The sequence below is a fragment of the Pocillopora verrucosa genome, chromosome 9 (assembly GCF_036669915.1).
Source record: "Pocillopora verrucosa isolate sample1 chromosome 9, ASM3666991v2, whole genome shotgun sequence".
NCBI lineage: Eukaryota > Metazoa > Cnidaria > Anthozoa > Scleractinia > Pocilloporidae > Pocillopora > Pocillopora verrucosa.
The window spans coordinates 20,669,524-20,685,184 of NC_089320.1; the positions used below are offsets into that span (position 1 = coordinate 20,669,524).

General features: G+C 36.8%; 3 protein-coding genes across 4 annotated transcripts in view; 1 reads left to right on the forward strand and 2 right to left on the reverse strand.

The window, feature by feature from the left end:
- Nucleotides 1-4,596, reverse strand: part of LOC131777086 (gamma-aminobutyric acid type B receptor subunit 1) — a 20,897-nt gene extending 16,301 nt beyond the window's left edge. Inside the window, exons 1-2 of one of the 2 annotated variants that reach the window (XM_066172183.1) lie at nt 4,405-4,596; nt 1,516-1,637 (exon numbers count right to left, since the gene is read on the reverse strand). The gene's annotated coding sequence lies outside the window, so the exon portion shown is untranslated. The remainder of the gene's footprint in view (nt 1-1,515; nt 1,638-4,404) is intronic. The other variant, XM_059093307.2, reaches the window with a different exon arrangement.
- A 3,593-nt stretch (nt 4,597-8,189) lies between these two features.
- LOC131777106 (cardioacceleratory peptide receptor) lies at nt 8,190-10,225 on the reverse strand. Its single transcript, XM_059093328.2, has 2 exons — nt 8,931-10,225; nt 8,190-8,227 (listed from the first exon to the last, which is right to left on the reverse strand). The coding sequence occupies exon 1, from the start codon at nt 10,090-10,092 to the stop codon at nt 8,962-8,964; it is 1,131 nt and encodes a 376-aa protein (XP_058949311.2). The 5' UTR covers nt 10,093-10,225; the 3' UTR covers nt 8,190-8,227; nt 8,931-8,961.
- Nucleotides 10,226-12,676: 2,451 nt separating this feature from the next.
- On the forward strand, nt 12,677-13,699 carry LOC131777116 (histamine H2 receptor-like). Its single transcript, XM_059093349.2, has one exon. It carries the CDS (start codon nt 12,677-12,679, stop codon nt 13,697-13,699), a length of 1,023 nt encoding a protein of 340 aa, XP_058949332.2.
- Nucleotides 13,700-15,661: the final 1,962 nt, after the last annotated feature.

Consider the following 15,661-nt stretch of genomic DNA (forward strand, 5'->3'; position numbering starts at 1 on the left):
GCTCTACTTTGGCTCTAGAAAAAAATTTTGGCAGCGATTGGATCGCATTGGGTCGCTTTATTCTACAGTTTATTTCATAGGTCTTTCAATATATCATGCTGCGTCTCAGGAGCGCTACCATGCATGCATTGCGGGCACTAGGGTTCGGTCATTCGACCTGATCAACAGGATGCCCAATTCATAGTCACCTCTTAAGCATTGTGATAACAAGGATCATTGACATAATCAACAAACTGTCTTCACTTTCATCGCCTTTCTTATTCATGATTCCCTGTTATCAATTATCATTATTATCAATATACGCGGCCAAATAGAAAATCGGCCTCTTCAAAACACACGCGCAGCGGGCCGCAAAAGACTGACAGCGGGCTGCTAATGCATTATCAGCCCTACAGCTGATTGGTTCTTGCTTCATCATCCGAAGTGACTTTGAATTCGTCATTCACTTAGCTTGTATTATTAAAACTCGCATTCTTGATATCATTTGGCCTTGTTTATTGATAATAATGATAATGACATGACTTTTTTCGGGAATATTGTTTATTTGCGCCCGCGTAGTGTCATTTGCGTGTCACTACACTATAGTGTCACTACGCGGGCGCAAATAAACAATATTCCCGAAAAAAATCATGTTATTCCCTTATTGACATAAATATCTGTTTCCTAGTTGCTCTTTTCATCATATAACTGGGAATAATGAATCTTGCTATTGTTATTTGAAATCCAAACCCGACAGAGCATCACCTGCCGAAACTTGAAATAACATTTTCCATCAGTTAAGTCTTTCGACGACATAGTTTAGGTTAAATAGTTAAGAATATACGAAAGTCATATATTTGAACTGCGGATAAAGACGTGAATGAAAGTGATCCTCGCAGTAATGTGCACTACTTAGGCAGTAGTGAAAATAAGGCCTGAAAAAAATTCAGGCCTGTACGGGATTTGAACCCATGACCTCTGCGATACCGCTGCACCGGTATCGCAGAGGTCATGGGTTCAAATCCCGTACAGGCCTGAATTTTTTTCAGGCCTTATTTTCACTACTGCCTAAGTAGTGCACATTACTGCGAGGATCACTTTCATTCACATAGTTTAGGTTCTAACCAAGGCTTGACACGGTCATGAAAATTACGTTCGGAATTAAAAAAAAAGTCTCCAACAACAAACAATCTAGCCATCACGGAGAGACGGAAATAAAATTGTCGAGGAGGGAGATTTTGAAACTGAAGAAGATAACAGTGGCTCGACGCTTTTCTCTTTCCTTGGAAATCTAACGCCTGTGGGTTTCGTCAATCATTTCATACATTTTTCTCGAAGAGTTTCAGAAGACACCAGCCTCTCACTGTTAGCGATTGCTCGGTACGAGTGTGTCGTGCAGAAGAAAAAAAAATTTGGTCTTTATGCTTTCGAAGGTCTCAAGTGTATTTTATAAAATGAATCAAAAGGTTAGAAATGTCTTGAAATAGAACAAAGCATTTTAGATCGATTCTGGTATTAAGATAATTCTTCACATACCTTACAAATTGAAGCTGATGCTTACATGTATGTTACAAGCGCGAAAAAAAGGATGGAGTTTCTCTAAGACTTTTTGGTTCGGTGATAACTGACACCTTTCTTGAGGCAAATGATTCTTCTTCCTGTTTGGTAGACAACACTTGTTGTAGAATTTCGAATAGAAATGTATTATTTATGCCTATTGGAAAAAGTCATGCATTGTCAGAAAAAAAAAGATGACGGTTACTTCAAAAAGCAGAGTTTTTTTAATGGATTTCTGATTTATAATTATTTGAGTCGCACAATTTCGGGAACATTGCAGTAAACGTTTCCAATGACGCCGTTCTAGTCATTAATGAGAAAGATGCATGATGAAAGATGAGGTAAGTTGACAATCAAACACTTCCGAAGATCGTGACATGCATAATAATGACGCCAAGTTTGTGCCTGTTTTTAAGCAGCATGTTTAACTATCAACCATCTGAATGGGGGCGTCATAAGGAGTCAGAACTCTACGGATTTAATTTTCCCGAGACATTGAGAACAGAAAGTCCTCCAAAGTAATATCATTAGATCTTTTAAGTGTCGAATAATACAAAAGTTTTTCAGTACATAACAAATTTATTACTAACTTTTAAAGCACGCCCACAAGTAGCGGTCTGTTCCTCTGCCATGTGTTTGCGCACATGAATTATGCATTGGGTCTTACGCGTCAGAAAACTAAATGTTGTCACAATTTAAAACAGCTTCATTTTAGAGAAGCGTTTTAAACCACAAGATCTTTCATTCACCGAGCTGCCTCTCCCTTTTTAGATTGCGTTCTTCAGCATGCAGTGACAGACACGTTTGTGAACAGTGAGAGAAAATGTTTGCGAGATTATTGATTTTCAGCGACGATTTCTGTTCATCCAAATGTCTGAAGTTCAAAATAAACTTCCTGACATTTTCTACTAACTAATGACAATTGCATTGCCGCAAGGGCAATTTATATATTCAGAATAAACAGGCCGGTTTGCAGAGAACTACCTCTGACGAATAAAAGAAACTTGACATATAGTTTTGACTTTAGCAGATTTTAGCTTCAGTTCTAAGTAAAAAGTGGGCTTTTAAAATTTAGCGCTTTCTCAAATTCGTCTCCACGACGTTTGGAAAATATAATATTACGACCATTATAGCCTTACGCAGAAAAATTAAAGAAATTTGACGTACTGGTAGAAAGATATCATATTTCGGCTTTAAATCGTCCAAAAATATTCGCGCACAACGAAACATGGTTTTTACTTACCGTGGACAAAGGCTTTTCTTTATCGGAAGAACTTAGGGACTAGGAACGTTAAGAAGGAAGTAGCGCTTTCGAAAGGAATTAACGTAACTAACATGCTCTCAGACAGATAATATCATTTCTTGCGTGCAGGTGAAAATTCTACGAGGGTCGGTAAGCGATGTGGAAATCGACCGTCAAAAAATTCCTTTTGATAGAAAACCGATTTGATCATTTTTGTGTTTGTTTTCGTACCGACAGTCTCTGTCAGGCTTGCTGATATAGTTTCTCCAAAAAAGTAATCAATGAGTTGATATTAGTCTGTGTTTCTTAAAAGAAAATAAACTCAAGCTCCCAAAGATGTTTAAGCGGACTTTCCGGGGACGGAGTGCATTAGTAAAACTGATAACAGGATGAGGAAGTGGTCAACATGAATTTACTGGAGCGGTTGTTATGTTCGTTGTATTAAACATTTCAACGTTGTTTCAAAACACAATTAGCATATCGCTCCGGGAAAAAACGAGGGTAAGTTTAACAATCACGCGATGTGATAAACTTTCCTTACTTGCGGTTATTTTTCTTTCTAAAAACAGCTGTTAAAAATCCTCTTAAAGAATTTGTGTTTCGTTCAATAGCATTGTTCACGCATCCACAAATATTAACTATTTTGTCGATGTTTTTTTCTCATGAAATTGTTAATATCCTTGTTATATTATGCAAGAGGTATACGATTTCCATACGAAGTTCGTGAAGCCAAGTGGGAGAAGCCTGTAAATATTCGCATTGCATTTTTCTTCGTCTCTCAAATCGTATTCGTAACAGGACAGGGTCAGCATAAAATAAGTATTTTATTTGCTTAGTTTTTTGTGTAGATGTCCATTGTGCGTATGAAAATCAACAAGAATTCACAATGGGAATCCGCATGATTTAAATTGTAATATCCTCAAAGCTGCAGGTGTTCAAAACTTGCCATTTGTGCGTATGCAATTTTATGACTTCCCTTATTGTCTTGGCTGGAGGGATTATGAAAAATTGAAATTCCTATTCCATTGATAAGGAATATACGATGGTCAGGCTTACCTCTCATTATGCAAACTATCTACCTAGCTGAGTTGTTTTAACTTTTCCGTGCGCGTTTTCAATCAACTTTTAAATTGCATGTTTGCTGAAAATTTTCTTTCGTTGAAATTCTTCGTAAAGAGTAGCAGGAATGATTTGTGAAGGTAGAAAGATAGATTATAGAAAGGTACTTTTAATCGTGAAGACAGTTTAAGAGGGCGCACTGATGTTTATTCATTAAGATGCGGCTACACGCAATATTAACTGGAACAGCGAGAATTACTTAAATGTGGTTAGATCTTGCTGTAAGTTGTTTACTAGAGATTGGGAAGTAAAGTAATGTTTAAGGTAGTTATTGAATTGTGTTAAACATTTCAAAGGAGACATCTGGATATAACATTAAAAAACATCGCAATGCAACAGTCATTGTACCCCGACTTATATGAGCACGTTTTACTAACACACTAAAGGCAAGGGCAAGGGCAATATTTTTTCTCCAAATTCAATAAACAAATTAAAATAACCAAACGAATCTAAATTTGAACGTATTGCATCAAAAACGTGCGCGCTAAATCTTGCCATGTTCTTACCTTCACTAATGATCCATCAAAACTGTTTGAGAGCAACTCAGATTACCCTCGACATTGAAATTGCTAATGAAAGGATCGGACCACTCGACAGAACTATTTAAATCCCTGGTCAGCTTTCTGGAGGCTGGATGAATGAAATTGCTTTGCTCCGGCCTTTGTGGATAGCGTGTACAAGATCTAAGCTTTGCACGGAAAAGCACTCAGCGCTTTCCCTTTAAAAAGGCGCGTTACCATGGTTTTTTGCGATTATGATAAGCTTGCGGTATCTACCTTCAACCCATCTGCTCTCCTTACAATAGAGGTAACGGTTATGGTAAAAGCATAAAAACTTGTAATGTCTAAAATTAGTTTATTCACACTGTGTGGCTTACAATGAATTGGGAAAAATTGCATAAGTTTATTATCGTTTGAAATCCATTTGAACTGAAATGATTTCCTTCGTCAAATTTTTGTTACCTGTTTAAATTATCATTGCTTAGTATTGATTCTATCAACTTAATTAATACAACGTATATTGCTTCCTTAGCGACAAACCACTTAAATGGCGAAGGGTTTTGAAACGTGATATTTCCAACGAGCAGAGCAGGCGTTTTTAACTTCATCAACTTGATGGGTCAAAAGGATCGTAAAAGGAGTATTTTAAATTTGAATAACGATGCTTAACTGTGGGAAAATAAACAATTAGCTATATCCGCGTGTTAAGATAACAGAGCAGCAGTTCTTAAATAAACAGCACAGGAAAATTGTGTTAATTTGGTTCGAGGGCCTTCATGGAGTTCATTAACTAGCAATAACGGATAAATCAGATCTCATAGTCGAGATATGTTTATCTGGTCTTTCTCCCTCCACTAAAAAACAACTTTTCAAATTCTCAGTTTGAACTTAAATCAGTTGGTTAATGGCCACCTTAAAAAGGAAGCGTTCTTTCGACTTTTGTCAAAAATTGAGGATCTCATTAATTAGATTGCCATCATGAAGATGATGTTTTTACTGATGTGCGCATACGTAGTTTTATATTTGACGTCTGCGGATATGAAAACTATAACTTCCTTGCTGTGAACATACAAAATTTTAGCTTGAGAGTAACCAAAAAAACTTCTCTTCTTTGAAAGGTCTATGAACCAATGTTTCGTTTGGCTAAGCGAAATGTATTTTTTTAAGAAAACAACAATTTTCATCGAGTGAGTTGATAATATAAATTGGCCACAGAAAAGAGTTTCTAGTGCAAACGTTTCGAACGTTAGCCCTTTCGTCAGAGCAAATAGAGGAATTGTGGGTTGTGTACAGAAAGATGGAGCTACGCTTTTAGTGGTAAACTCGAAAAACACAAGAATAAATTAGTTGAATAAGAGCCGTCTGTTCATATCGTGAGAATTGAGCGCGCCGATTTCAAAGGTATATATTTGTTCTAGAATCGGCTTTTCCAACTGCCTAGATATTAAGAACGGCCTCAGACTGCCATGTATTGCTTCGAATGATTTGGGGATTAAAAATGTTTCAACAGGTTCTTTGGCATGATATGAACTGTCCCTTGTAGGAAGGAAAATTTTCCTTTCCTTTCTCGTTGTTGCTACAAGAGGGATTGAGAACTGGGCAATGGATATTGTTGAAAGAATATTTGGGATTTCTCTAACCATCTAATACTCTTGCTGAGATATGTCCTTTTTATTCTCTCTTGATTTCTTATACAACTTGAATGCTTGCAAAAAAAGATTTCAGCTTGATTGGGAAATGCTGTTCATCCGTTTATAAAGTTTACAGTGACTATTATTATTGAATCTTATTATTATTGAATCTTTATTAAGTCATAAGATAAATAATCACATATCCTATGTTACAACATTAAAAGAAGGCATATATATAAATTACAGAGAAAATCAAGATAAAAATTATAAGACTAGATTATGTTTAAAATTATGATCAATCTGACAATCCTTCATCGTCCATAATATCACACTTAGGGGAGGGGTAGGTACGCAGTTATTCAGAAACTGCCATTGATTCTAACCAATGGATCGCTCTAAATTATGGAAACTGAATCATTTTAATATTTTTCCATCGAAATGCGGACTTTTTACCATTGATTTACTACGTAAAATTTTTATACACTCCCGCTTAAGATCCGGCAAAGCAAAAACAAGATTAACTATGAAAAAAAATTGTTAATACTTACTAACGTTGAAAAGGAGATTTACAGAGGAAATAGTATTTAGAGGCTGTAACATTGCAATGGCCTAAACAGAAAAGTTGAAGAAGAAAAGGCATCCGAGGTACCGTTTTTTTTTTTTTTCCAAAAATTATCGAGCTACGTGCTCTTCGAACAAATTTCCTAATTATAAATTCAGAGCGGATGATGAAAAGTCGAAATTGTTTACACGCATGATCACATTGAAAGAAAAGAAGTGTTAATCGCGATAAAATTTAAAATAATTTAGCTCTTTCCTAATCGTGAATTTGATATGGGGTAAAGCCAAAACAAGAATTAGGAAGGATCAAAAATATAAAATATAGGAACGATCATTTTCCAGGGAATTCCTGTACAGAAATCAACTTTTACCAAAACAATTACTTTTATTATTCCAATAAGTGTACTTGAATTTTAACTCATCCGAGTTCTCGTGTCCTGTTTTGGCACGCACGATTGATTCAAGTGTTCAAAACTGTGAACGCTTGTTACAATCAATTAATTGTTTTTCCGAATATCACTTAGGGATGAACTCACAGGCATAAAAACGAACGGGTTATACGAATTCACTCTAATAATTATGTGCTTTGATCGAAATTGATAGCAGCCTATATAGGTATTTTCGAAATTAAGTCGACTGCTTGAGAAAAACAGATGTTAACAACATGGAATTAACATATTGATTCCCCACAATGCTCGTTCCTATGTTTCGTATATCCATGGCTTAAAAAAAAAAAGAGATTAGGCTCAGTTTTCAATAGCGTCTTTTTTCTGCCATTGTTGATTATTTTCGTTTTTTTTGTGGCCTTTATTGCTAATTTTCATTGTTTTTTCAATAAACCGGTTGAATTTCAATTTTTCCTTTTTTTTTTTTTACTGTTGGTTTCATTTTGTCTGGGCTTTAAAAAAAATCCTCCTTCGAAGCGAGCTTAGATTGACAGCTGCATGATTTTCGGAAATGCAGCTATAAGGAAATTAAAATCGCGCTAACAAGATCGTTCCCTGAATTAGTGGGATAATTAACTTTTATAATGTTACTTAAGACTTAACCTTGTGAAGCAGTCTTTTTCATTTCCTTTTAACCAAGGGATTGAAGCGAACCCTTGGCAGAGGTTATGCAGAAGTAAAAGTTGAAAAAGGAGAAAATAATTAAAACAGGAGGGGACTCCTGAAGTATAAATTACTCCCAGGTAGCTCACGGAACGATATACACTGCTACAATGACCAATAGGAGCGAAGTTCACCAATTTCGCTGTATGAATTAATCGCCCTCTCCGGTCGGCCAAAGTCAGATTAAAATGCTTTTCCCTTCGCAGATTACTTTCACTCTATCACGTAAGGAAGGGAGCAGAAAAAATCATTCATAAAAAAGGAATGGCATACATCCGGTAGTTTGAGTGCGAGAGCGGCGTGGTGTTTTATGTACAGTGACGTACGTATACAAAACAGAGTTCTGTATTCGCCCACAAACTCAAATCGAAAAATTTCTTCGTAACTGTCCTGTGGTGATGAATGGATGAACTATATCCATTGCCATTGGCATACACAAAGAAAGAGGTTTTTAATCTTTGTCGCATGAAGGCAGGTGCTTAGGTTAAGCCAGCAATTAACTTAAGCAGTAATTTCCTCAACTTTAGCCTGCAAAGTAAACGAAAAACACTTAATAATTTGCATAAGCCAAAGTTTACGTTGGGTTCACTTGTCCTTCAATGAAGTTAAGTCACTCATATTCCAAACCTCTTGCAAAAAAAATCCTAAACCGTCAAAAGAGATGAATCATTTTATTTGAATGAGGATATTGAAATTTATGAAGAGGACTGATGGCTATTAACATTTTTAAAGAAAACAAAGACCATAATATACTCTCGGTCGGTTACTAAAAGTTCCTGTTGCCAAATCATTTGTAATTTCTATTCATTTTCGCTCTTCATTGCTCTATGTCCGGTCGTAATGGATAGCATTTGGGTGTAATTTTCCTCTTCATTCTTAACTAAATTCAGAATTACTATCTAGTAAATTTTACGATAATCGTCTGCATTCAGTTGCCCATTATCAGATGTTTAAAACATTCATATCTACTTTAAGATTCTGAAAACACGATAATGACTTACGAGAGTGTATCTTTTCTGGAGGATTCGTTTTTAAAAGAGTAGATTGATAACAGCTATTTTATAAGGGGATCAAAATCCACAGTTTCTGAAGATGGTGGCAAAGTTGGTAAATTAATGTTTGCTTTGTTTAAACCTCTAGGAACTAAAATAAAACAGATCTCTGCTACTTTTAATCGTTTTTAGCATTTTCGTTGCTGAGCCATAGGATAAACAAGTTACCGAGTAATTACCCGAGAAGATCACAGTTTCGTTTTGATGCATTTAGTTAATTTTCTCGTTCGGTGTTGAGCAGGACTGCAATCTTGTTTCTTCGTTAAGATTCTTCAAACCCTCTGAGCATCTCTCATGATTCAGTTCAGTGTTAAAATCAAGATTTCTAAATTTCACCCTCTTTCGGTTCGTATCGGCCGCAGTATTTTGGGTCACTGTGTTTATTGTTTGATCAATATGAACGCTTGATCTTGACGATTCTGTTAAATACGTGCAAATAGCTCGAGCGGCAATTCTCGCTCTCAAACTCTTATCGAAAGCACAGTAAATAACAGGGGTTATCGCCTCGTTGATAAATGTACCGAACATGGAAATTTCGTAAAGAACGTGTCCTCTATGGACACTTTCTGTGCCGGACACAATCCGAACAAAGCTCAGAACAAAAGTTGGCAACCAGCACACTGTGAAAGTTGCTGCAACCAGCCCAGATGTTCGCGTAACGCGCTTCTTAGTCTTGTGAATAATCGAACGTGATGTAGCGGGGAAACTGTCCGTTGCCACCATGGGACTTCTTCCCCACATAATTAGCGTCACTTGAAAATAGCACTTACACAACACTATGAACGGGATTAAAAGCACAACGAGGAACTCAACTGCCTCGTACAATTTATCCAACCAACTTATTGGAATAGCTCTTGGACTGCAAATTGTCTTGGCCATTGAGGGAATCATTTGCACTTCAAACATGTACAAATAAGGGGCAGTCACAACAGCGGGAACAAGCCATGCCATTGCTATCATTTTCTTGACGCGTTTTCCATCTAACTTTGGTAGATAAGGTCTAGCCAAGCTGCGATGTCGATCATAGGCGATTAGCGCGTGAGTATAAACTGCAGTCCCTGAGACAGAAATTTCAATGTACTCGACTATCTTGCACAATTCTCGTTCAAATACCCAATTGCCAAGAAGTTCGCGAGTAAACTCGAAAGGAATCGTTAGAAGGCCAACTAGAAGATCGGAAAGAACTATGTTTAAGATAAATTGATACGTTGGACGATTTTTGAGGAGACGCTTGTAGTTCTTGATGAGAACATATGCGACCAAAGCATTTCCCAAAACAGTCACGATAAATATTACACCCAACACGGATGCTTTGGAGATGTCTGAGACAGAGTACGACATATTAACACTCGCAGGGCATCGCTCCTGGAAACCTGACTACGATAATTTTAACAGGAAGGCGTTTTTAATAAACGTATGTGGATAATTTAACAATACAAACTGCTAAACACCTGCTAAACTAAATTGAAAAAGTTTCAAAGGAGGCGTATCACGTAATTTGCAAATATTTCCGAAAATTTTCATAGATTAGCAGGATACAAAAAGATATATATCGAATAATTGTTTTCCCTGTAAAACAAGTAGATTGCTGATCACACAGGTGAAGTTTTTAGTATTTTCTAAAATGCGCTGGGGGGTCCTTTTACAACAAGGAGTAAACACTAAAAAAATCAACATATCTATTTATATTCTTGACAACAGCTAAGTCAAAGTCTTTCGAAATTCGAAATTCGCATTCGCAAAGAATTATTGGGAAAATCTGCAGTGGTCTTATACTTCTTATATCGAAAAACTTCATCCATAGCTAAAAATCTTCAGATATGAGATGAGACTCTCTCTTTAAACATTACTGGTTTTTGTTTCTCTGTGGGCTTATTGTAATTACATGTAATCGTCCGCTTCCAATTCCAACTGTCACTGAGTTTATACGAACGGAGGCAATAACCAAGAGTAAAGTTATGAAAACCAGCAGGTAGCTTTCACTCACATATAAAATATCAACCATTTTCATAAGCATTTGTTCCAAAGCAAGTCGGATCTGCCAACTAACTGACCTCTACCCATTGTGGTTTTCGATTCTCACCCTTAAGAATTAGATATAAAGGATGAAATTCGATCCAAAAAGTGTAAATTCTAACTTTACATGTGGAGGCTGTGGGAACACACGATAAATTTCAGAATTTCGTAAGTTTGTTATATCCGGCTGTGAAAGAAGAATAATGAATATTTATATAAATTCAAATTTCTTTTCCAAAAGAATATTGAATTATAAAACAAGACAGTTGTGAAGTATTGAATACGTAGATACTATAATTTTTGACAGAAGCATAAGTTTCTGCCCCGGGAAATTTCAATATGTTTGAAAGAAGATGAATATTGAATAGCAAACAAGAGCGTTGATGATTTTTATTCAATTCCCCTGCTGTTGTCTTTTCTACCACCTCATTATAGTCAACAACAATCTGATTCTATTTTTCTCAACTTTGTTCCCAAGTTTTACCCTTGCTATTTCCTCAGTTTGATTAGAGGTTCTCTTTTTGGCCGGGCGCCAATCGATCAAATTGCTTTCAAAAAAGCTTCAATGCCATCTGTAAAGAGTGGACAGCTCTATAAACTAGGCTTGAAGATCTTTTCTCGGAAGACATTGGCTCGGGAGACATTAGTGCGATTATCAGCAGCTGTTTGGAAAGCGAGCCCGCGCTCCTCCCTCGAAGACCGCACTCGAGAAAATGGAGTTCATCGAGCCAATGAAAACACTGCTTGCAAACGAAATACGAGCACATGCACAGCGGGACTCCATTGACACAGCTCTTAACCTTTAAGCAGACAACCGCCACTGTTCCGACGATGAGAATTATTCAAGGCCTAAATGTTTGACGGGAGTAAATATCACTGTGATGAAATCACTTCCTTTCTACCGCCTTCACCAATAAAAATTTCTTTGTTAACTTCCTAAGGGCGGCTCCACACTTGCAAGTTAATCTTGTACACATAAAAATTTAAATCGCACACAATTTTTCTTTGCTTTTGAAGTGATTTTGTTGCTCTTTTCTTAAAATAACCTTTCTTGTTTTTACTTATTACTTTATCTTTTTTTATTATGGATTTTTTTTCTCTCTTGTCGTATGTATGGTTATTTCTTTTTTCGTTTCTGTTGTATTCTCCTACTTCTGACTGAGACCAAGAACAGCGAAGGTTAAGTTCTTTGGTAGCGTCAGTAGGGTGCCTTTCTAGAAAAATACATGAACGCTTGCATCTTATTATCAATAATGACGTAAAAACAGAAAAGCGATAATTTTTTGGAATCATAAACATGAACCTGAGACTATTACTAATTCAGAGTTATTCCCGTAGCCTGATGAACCGCGTTATGAATGAAACCAGGCTGGATTCTACAGCAGTTTTCGTTACAACTTTCATTTTTAGCTGCGACAAAGAATCCGTAAGAATTCATCTATAAAAAGTGTCAACGAATTGAGTCAAATTAACTGAGCGATGTGACGATTTTGAGACTTAAATAAACCAAAAGCAATTTCCATCATTTTAATTACTCGTTGGTTAAACAATAATACATGAAAACCGTCAGAAATTAACGCGGTTTCCAATCAGCGACACTAATTACTTCAGACTACGTTGATTAAGTTTCATTTCCGAAGGACATACGCGGTCTTTAGTTGTTATCCACATGTAACATGAATGGCCACATTAAATGCTACATTGGAAAATTACATTCCAGAATATACGGGGTTTTTCTTTTCTTCTGCCTAATAGAGGTTCCTTAAAAACAAATTACAGTACAAGGAAACTCAACGGACATGTTTACACTAAGCAGGTGCATCTGAAGATTCATTTCGGCCGAAGTTTATCAAATTGAACGTCAGGGTCAAGACAGAAACTGAGGTTGTCGTTCTGAAGGGGCATAAAAATGGCGTTTTCAGCTTCAGATATCTCTAAAGCTGCTTTCCTAGCTGTCATATATGTCGTGACTGTGCTAGGTAACGCTTTAGTAGCTTACGTTCTCGTGAAGAACAGGAGAGCTCTTCTTAAAAATCGTCCAACGTATCAGTTTATTCTAAATATAGTGCTTTCAGATCTCCTCGTTGGCCTTCTAACGATGCCTTTTGAATTCACCCGCGAGCTCCTAGATGAGTGGATCTTTGGAACAGCGCCTTGTAAACTCATCGAGTACATTGAAATTGCTGTTTCTTGTACCGCAGTTTTTACTCACGCCTTGATTGCTTATGATCGATATCGCAGCCTGGCCCGTCCTTATTCACCCCGAATGGAAAGCAAACTCGTCACAAAAATGATAGCGCTGTCATGGGTGGTCCCTGCCGTTGTAGAGACACCTTATCTATACATGTTTGAGGTTCAAGTTATCAGTTCCAAGACAATTTGTACGCCAAAAGCTATTCCATTTAGCTGGTTAGATAAACTGTACGGAGCATTATCATTCCTTGTCGTTTTCCTCTTGCCATTTATGGTGTTGTGTTGGTGCTATTTTCGCGTGATACTTACCATCTGGGGAAGAAGCCCTACTGTAATGGCAGAGAATTTCTCCGCTTCGCAATATTCGGTTATTTCCAGCACCAAGAGGCGCGTCACGAGAACTTCCTGTTTAGTTGCTGCAGTATTCGTGGTATGCTGGCTTCCAACACTGGTTCTAGGCTGGTTTCGGATTGTGTCGGGAACGGATAGTATTCACCGGGGACACGTTCTTCACAAAATCGCAATGTTTGGTGCATTTATTAACGAAGCGATAAACCCCGTTATTTACTGTGCGTTCGATAGGAGTTTAAAAGCGAGAATTAGCCCTCGCTTCCTTTGCAGAGATCCCTTGCTAGAGGCTACAGGATTTAGTCAGACCAATGAAAGTCTGGCTAAAACCACTCGAAATCAAGGGCTCAGTTTCAGAGACACCGGGAATCCTTGTTCGAAAATGAATTAGAATACATACAAATATCGTTTAAGGGGAAACGTTTTCAGCTATCCTTCATAATTGCTCAGTATACTTTACTGTAACCGGTCCGTTACACTGTTAAACGACTTGACCGATTTATTGCAAGGATATGTTCATTAAAACCATAATTTATGATTTTCACATACATATTTGTAAAAAAAAAATAACGATTTATTTACGAATAAAAAAGAATAAAAATATGGTGGTAAAGGGGTGTTTTGTGTTTACATCAACCGCAGAGAAAAAAACATCTTCTATCTGTCTCGTTCCTCGTTGACCCTTATGAAACTGAATATATAGACAGTACAGTTTGTAATTTGTCGACAGAGTGTGGTGTTTACATCAAGATAGTAATAGAAGACTAACAGGAAAATATCTTGTCACTGTTTTTAATTTGAGCCTAACTCCAGGCCGTGTTGTGCATTGAAATTTAGCTTAGGCTAAGCTATTGTGAAACCCGAGAGCGATGAAGAACGAGAGTGGTATTTCCCAAGCGGTACATACTGGTCTCGATTAAGATGAGTGGATAAGAATTTTGTGAGAAGTTGTCCTTCCCTAAATTGCAGTGTTTTATATGTTTATCAGCGAGAAAAAAAGGATATTGGCCTACCCCGTCATTTGCACGCATTTCATTGCATAGACAAACAATTTAGGGCTATGGTGCTCTTTGTATCGTTTTCACAGAATGATTTTGTCCTATTTTCGCACGTGTGTTTTTTCCCAAAAGACACAGTAGGCTTGTGTAGAGGCGCGCTTTTGTATGATTGACGATTAACGAAAACTCGTGTCGGGGCGTGGCTTTGGTATACCACCGTGGGAAACATTTTTAATGGCGCTCGAGGTCTATACTCTCTTTGAAACTAACTTGCACTTATCATTATTATTATTATTGTTCCCGAATAGACTCAGTTTGACCTTTAAATATCTTGACTTTTCTTCATACTTCCGCTTAATGTTGCTTCCAGTTTGCCGAACCTGTAACACCGCCTTGTTTGTTATTGTAGAGAGAAATTCCCACGGTATTCTTACATTATGATGTTAAATTATTAATTATATTCAAGTAAAAATAGAATGAGGACAATATGATAGTTTTAAAAAGCAGTTACTGACAAAAGTTACCGGAAATAATGAGAGCTAGGGAGATTTTTTCACCGACGTAATTTCTTAGAAACCATGAGAACCGCAAGTATTTTGTTCGATTGAACGAAAGAGAACTGTTATCTTACCCGAAAGGAAAGTGAATTCAATGGATAGAATTACGAAGTCGGCGAAACCATGGAAAATGCTCGAGGCCTAAAGTGTTGTTTCTGTTATGACTATGAGTTAAATATTCCATTTTTTTTTTGACTGAGTAAATGAGATTGTCAAATCAAAGAAGCGATCATGAATTTTTTAAAGAGAAACATATACTGGATGCATGTGTTAATCCTCCATTAACAATTAAGCCCCACAAAGCGAAATATTTTTATGTTAAAAGTGATTCTAGTAAACTCTCTTCAGTCTGAATTTTTAAATTTTTTATGGTTAATTCCCCTCGACGATTTTTTTTTCCTGTAGCGTCCTTGACTCTTTACTTATAAAGCAAATCAACTCAGTTTAAGCCAAACAATAATAGTTGAAATTTACATTGTTTTCTTGCATTAATGAATAATTCTAAGTGGAGACTTAAAAGCCTTTTTTTCAGTTGGCTTCAAGCGAGCCTCAATTTGCTTTGATGGAGTACAACCTCGAAATTTAGCTAATTTTTTCCCAAGGTAAAAAGGGAAGATTCCACTCGACATCATCAACCCGTGTAACAATATTTTTCATTTATTATACTTTTGAATTTTCTATATATTCTGCTTTCTTATTTCTTCAAGAAGGATATTACCTCTTCTGACGCAACGAGCAAGGTTAAAGAGCTTATGCGCTCAAAGGAGCTCTTGTCACCATAAAATCCTCTCATTAACG

Bases quoted from the DNA above. Each gene is read 5' to 3' on its own strand.
- LOC131777106 (XM_059093328.2), bottom strand. From the start codon at position 10,092: ATGTCGTACTCTGTCTCAGACATCTCCAAAGCATCCGTGTTGGGTGTA.
- LOC131777116 (XM_059093349.2), top strand. From the start codon at position 12,677: ATGGCGTTTTCAGCTTCAGATATCTCTAAAGCTGCTTTCCTAGCTGTC.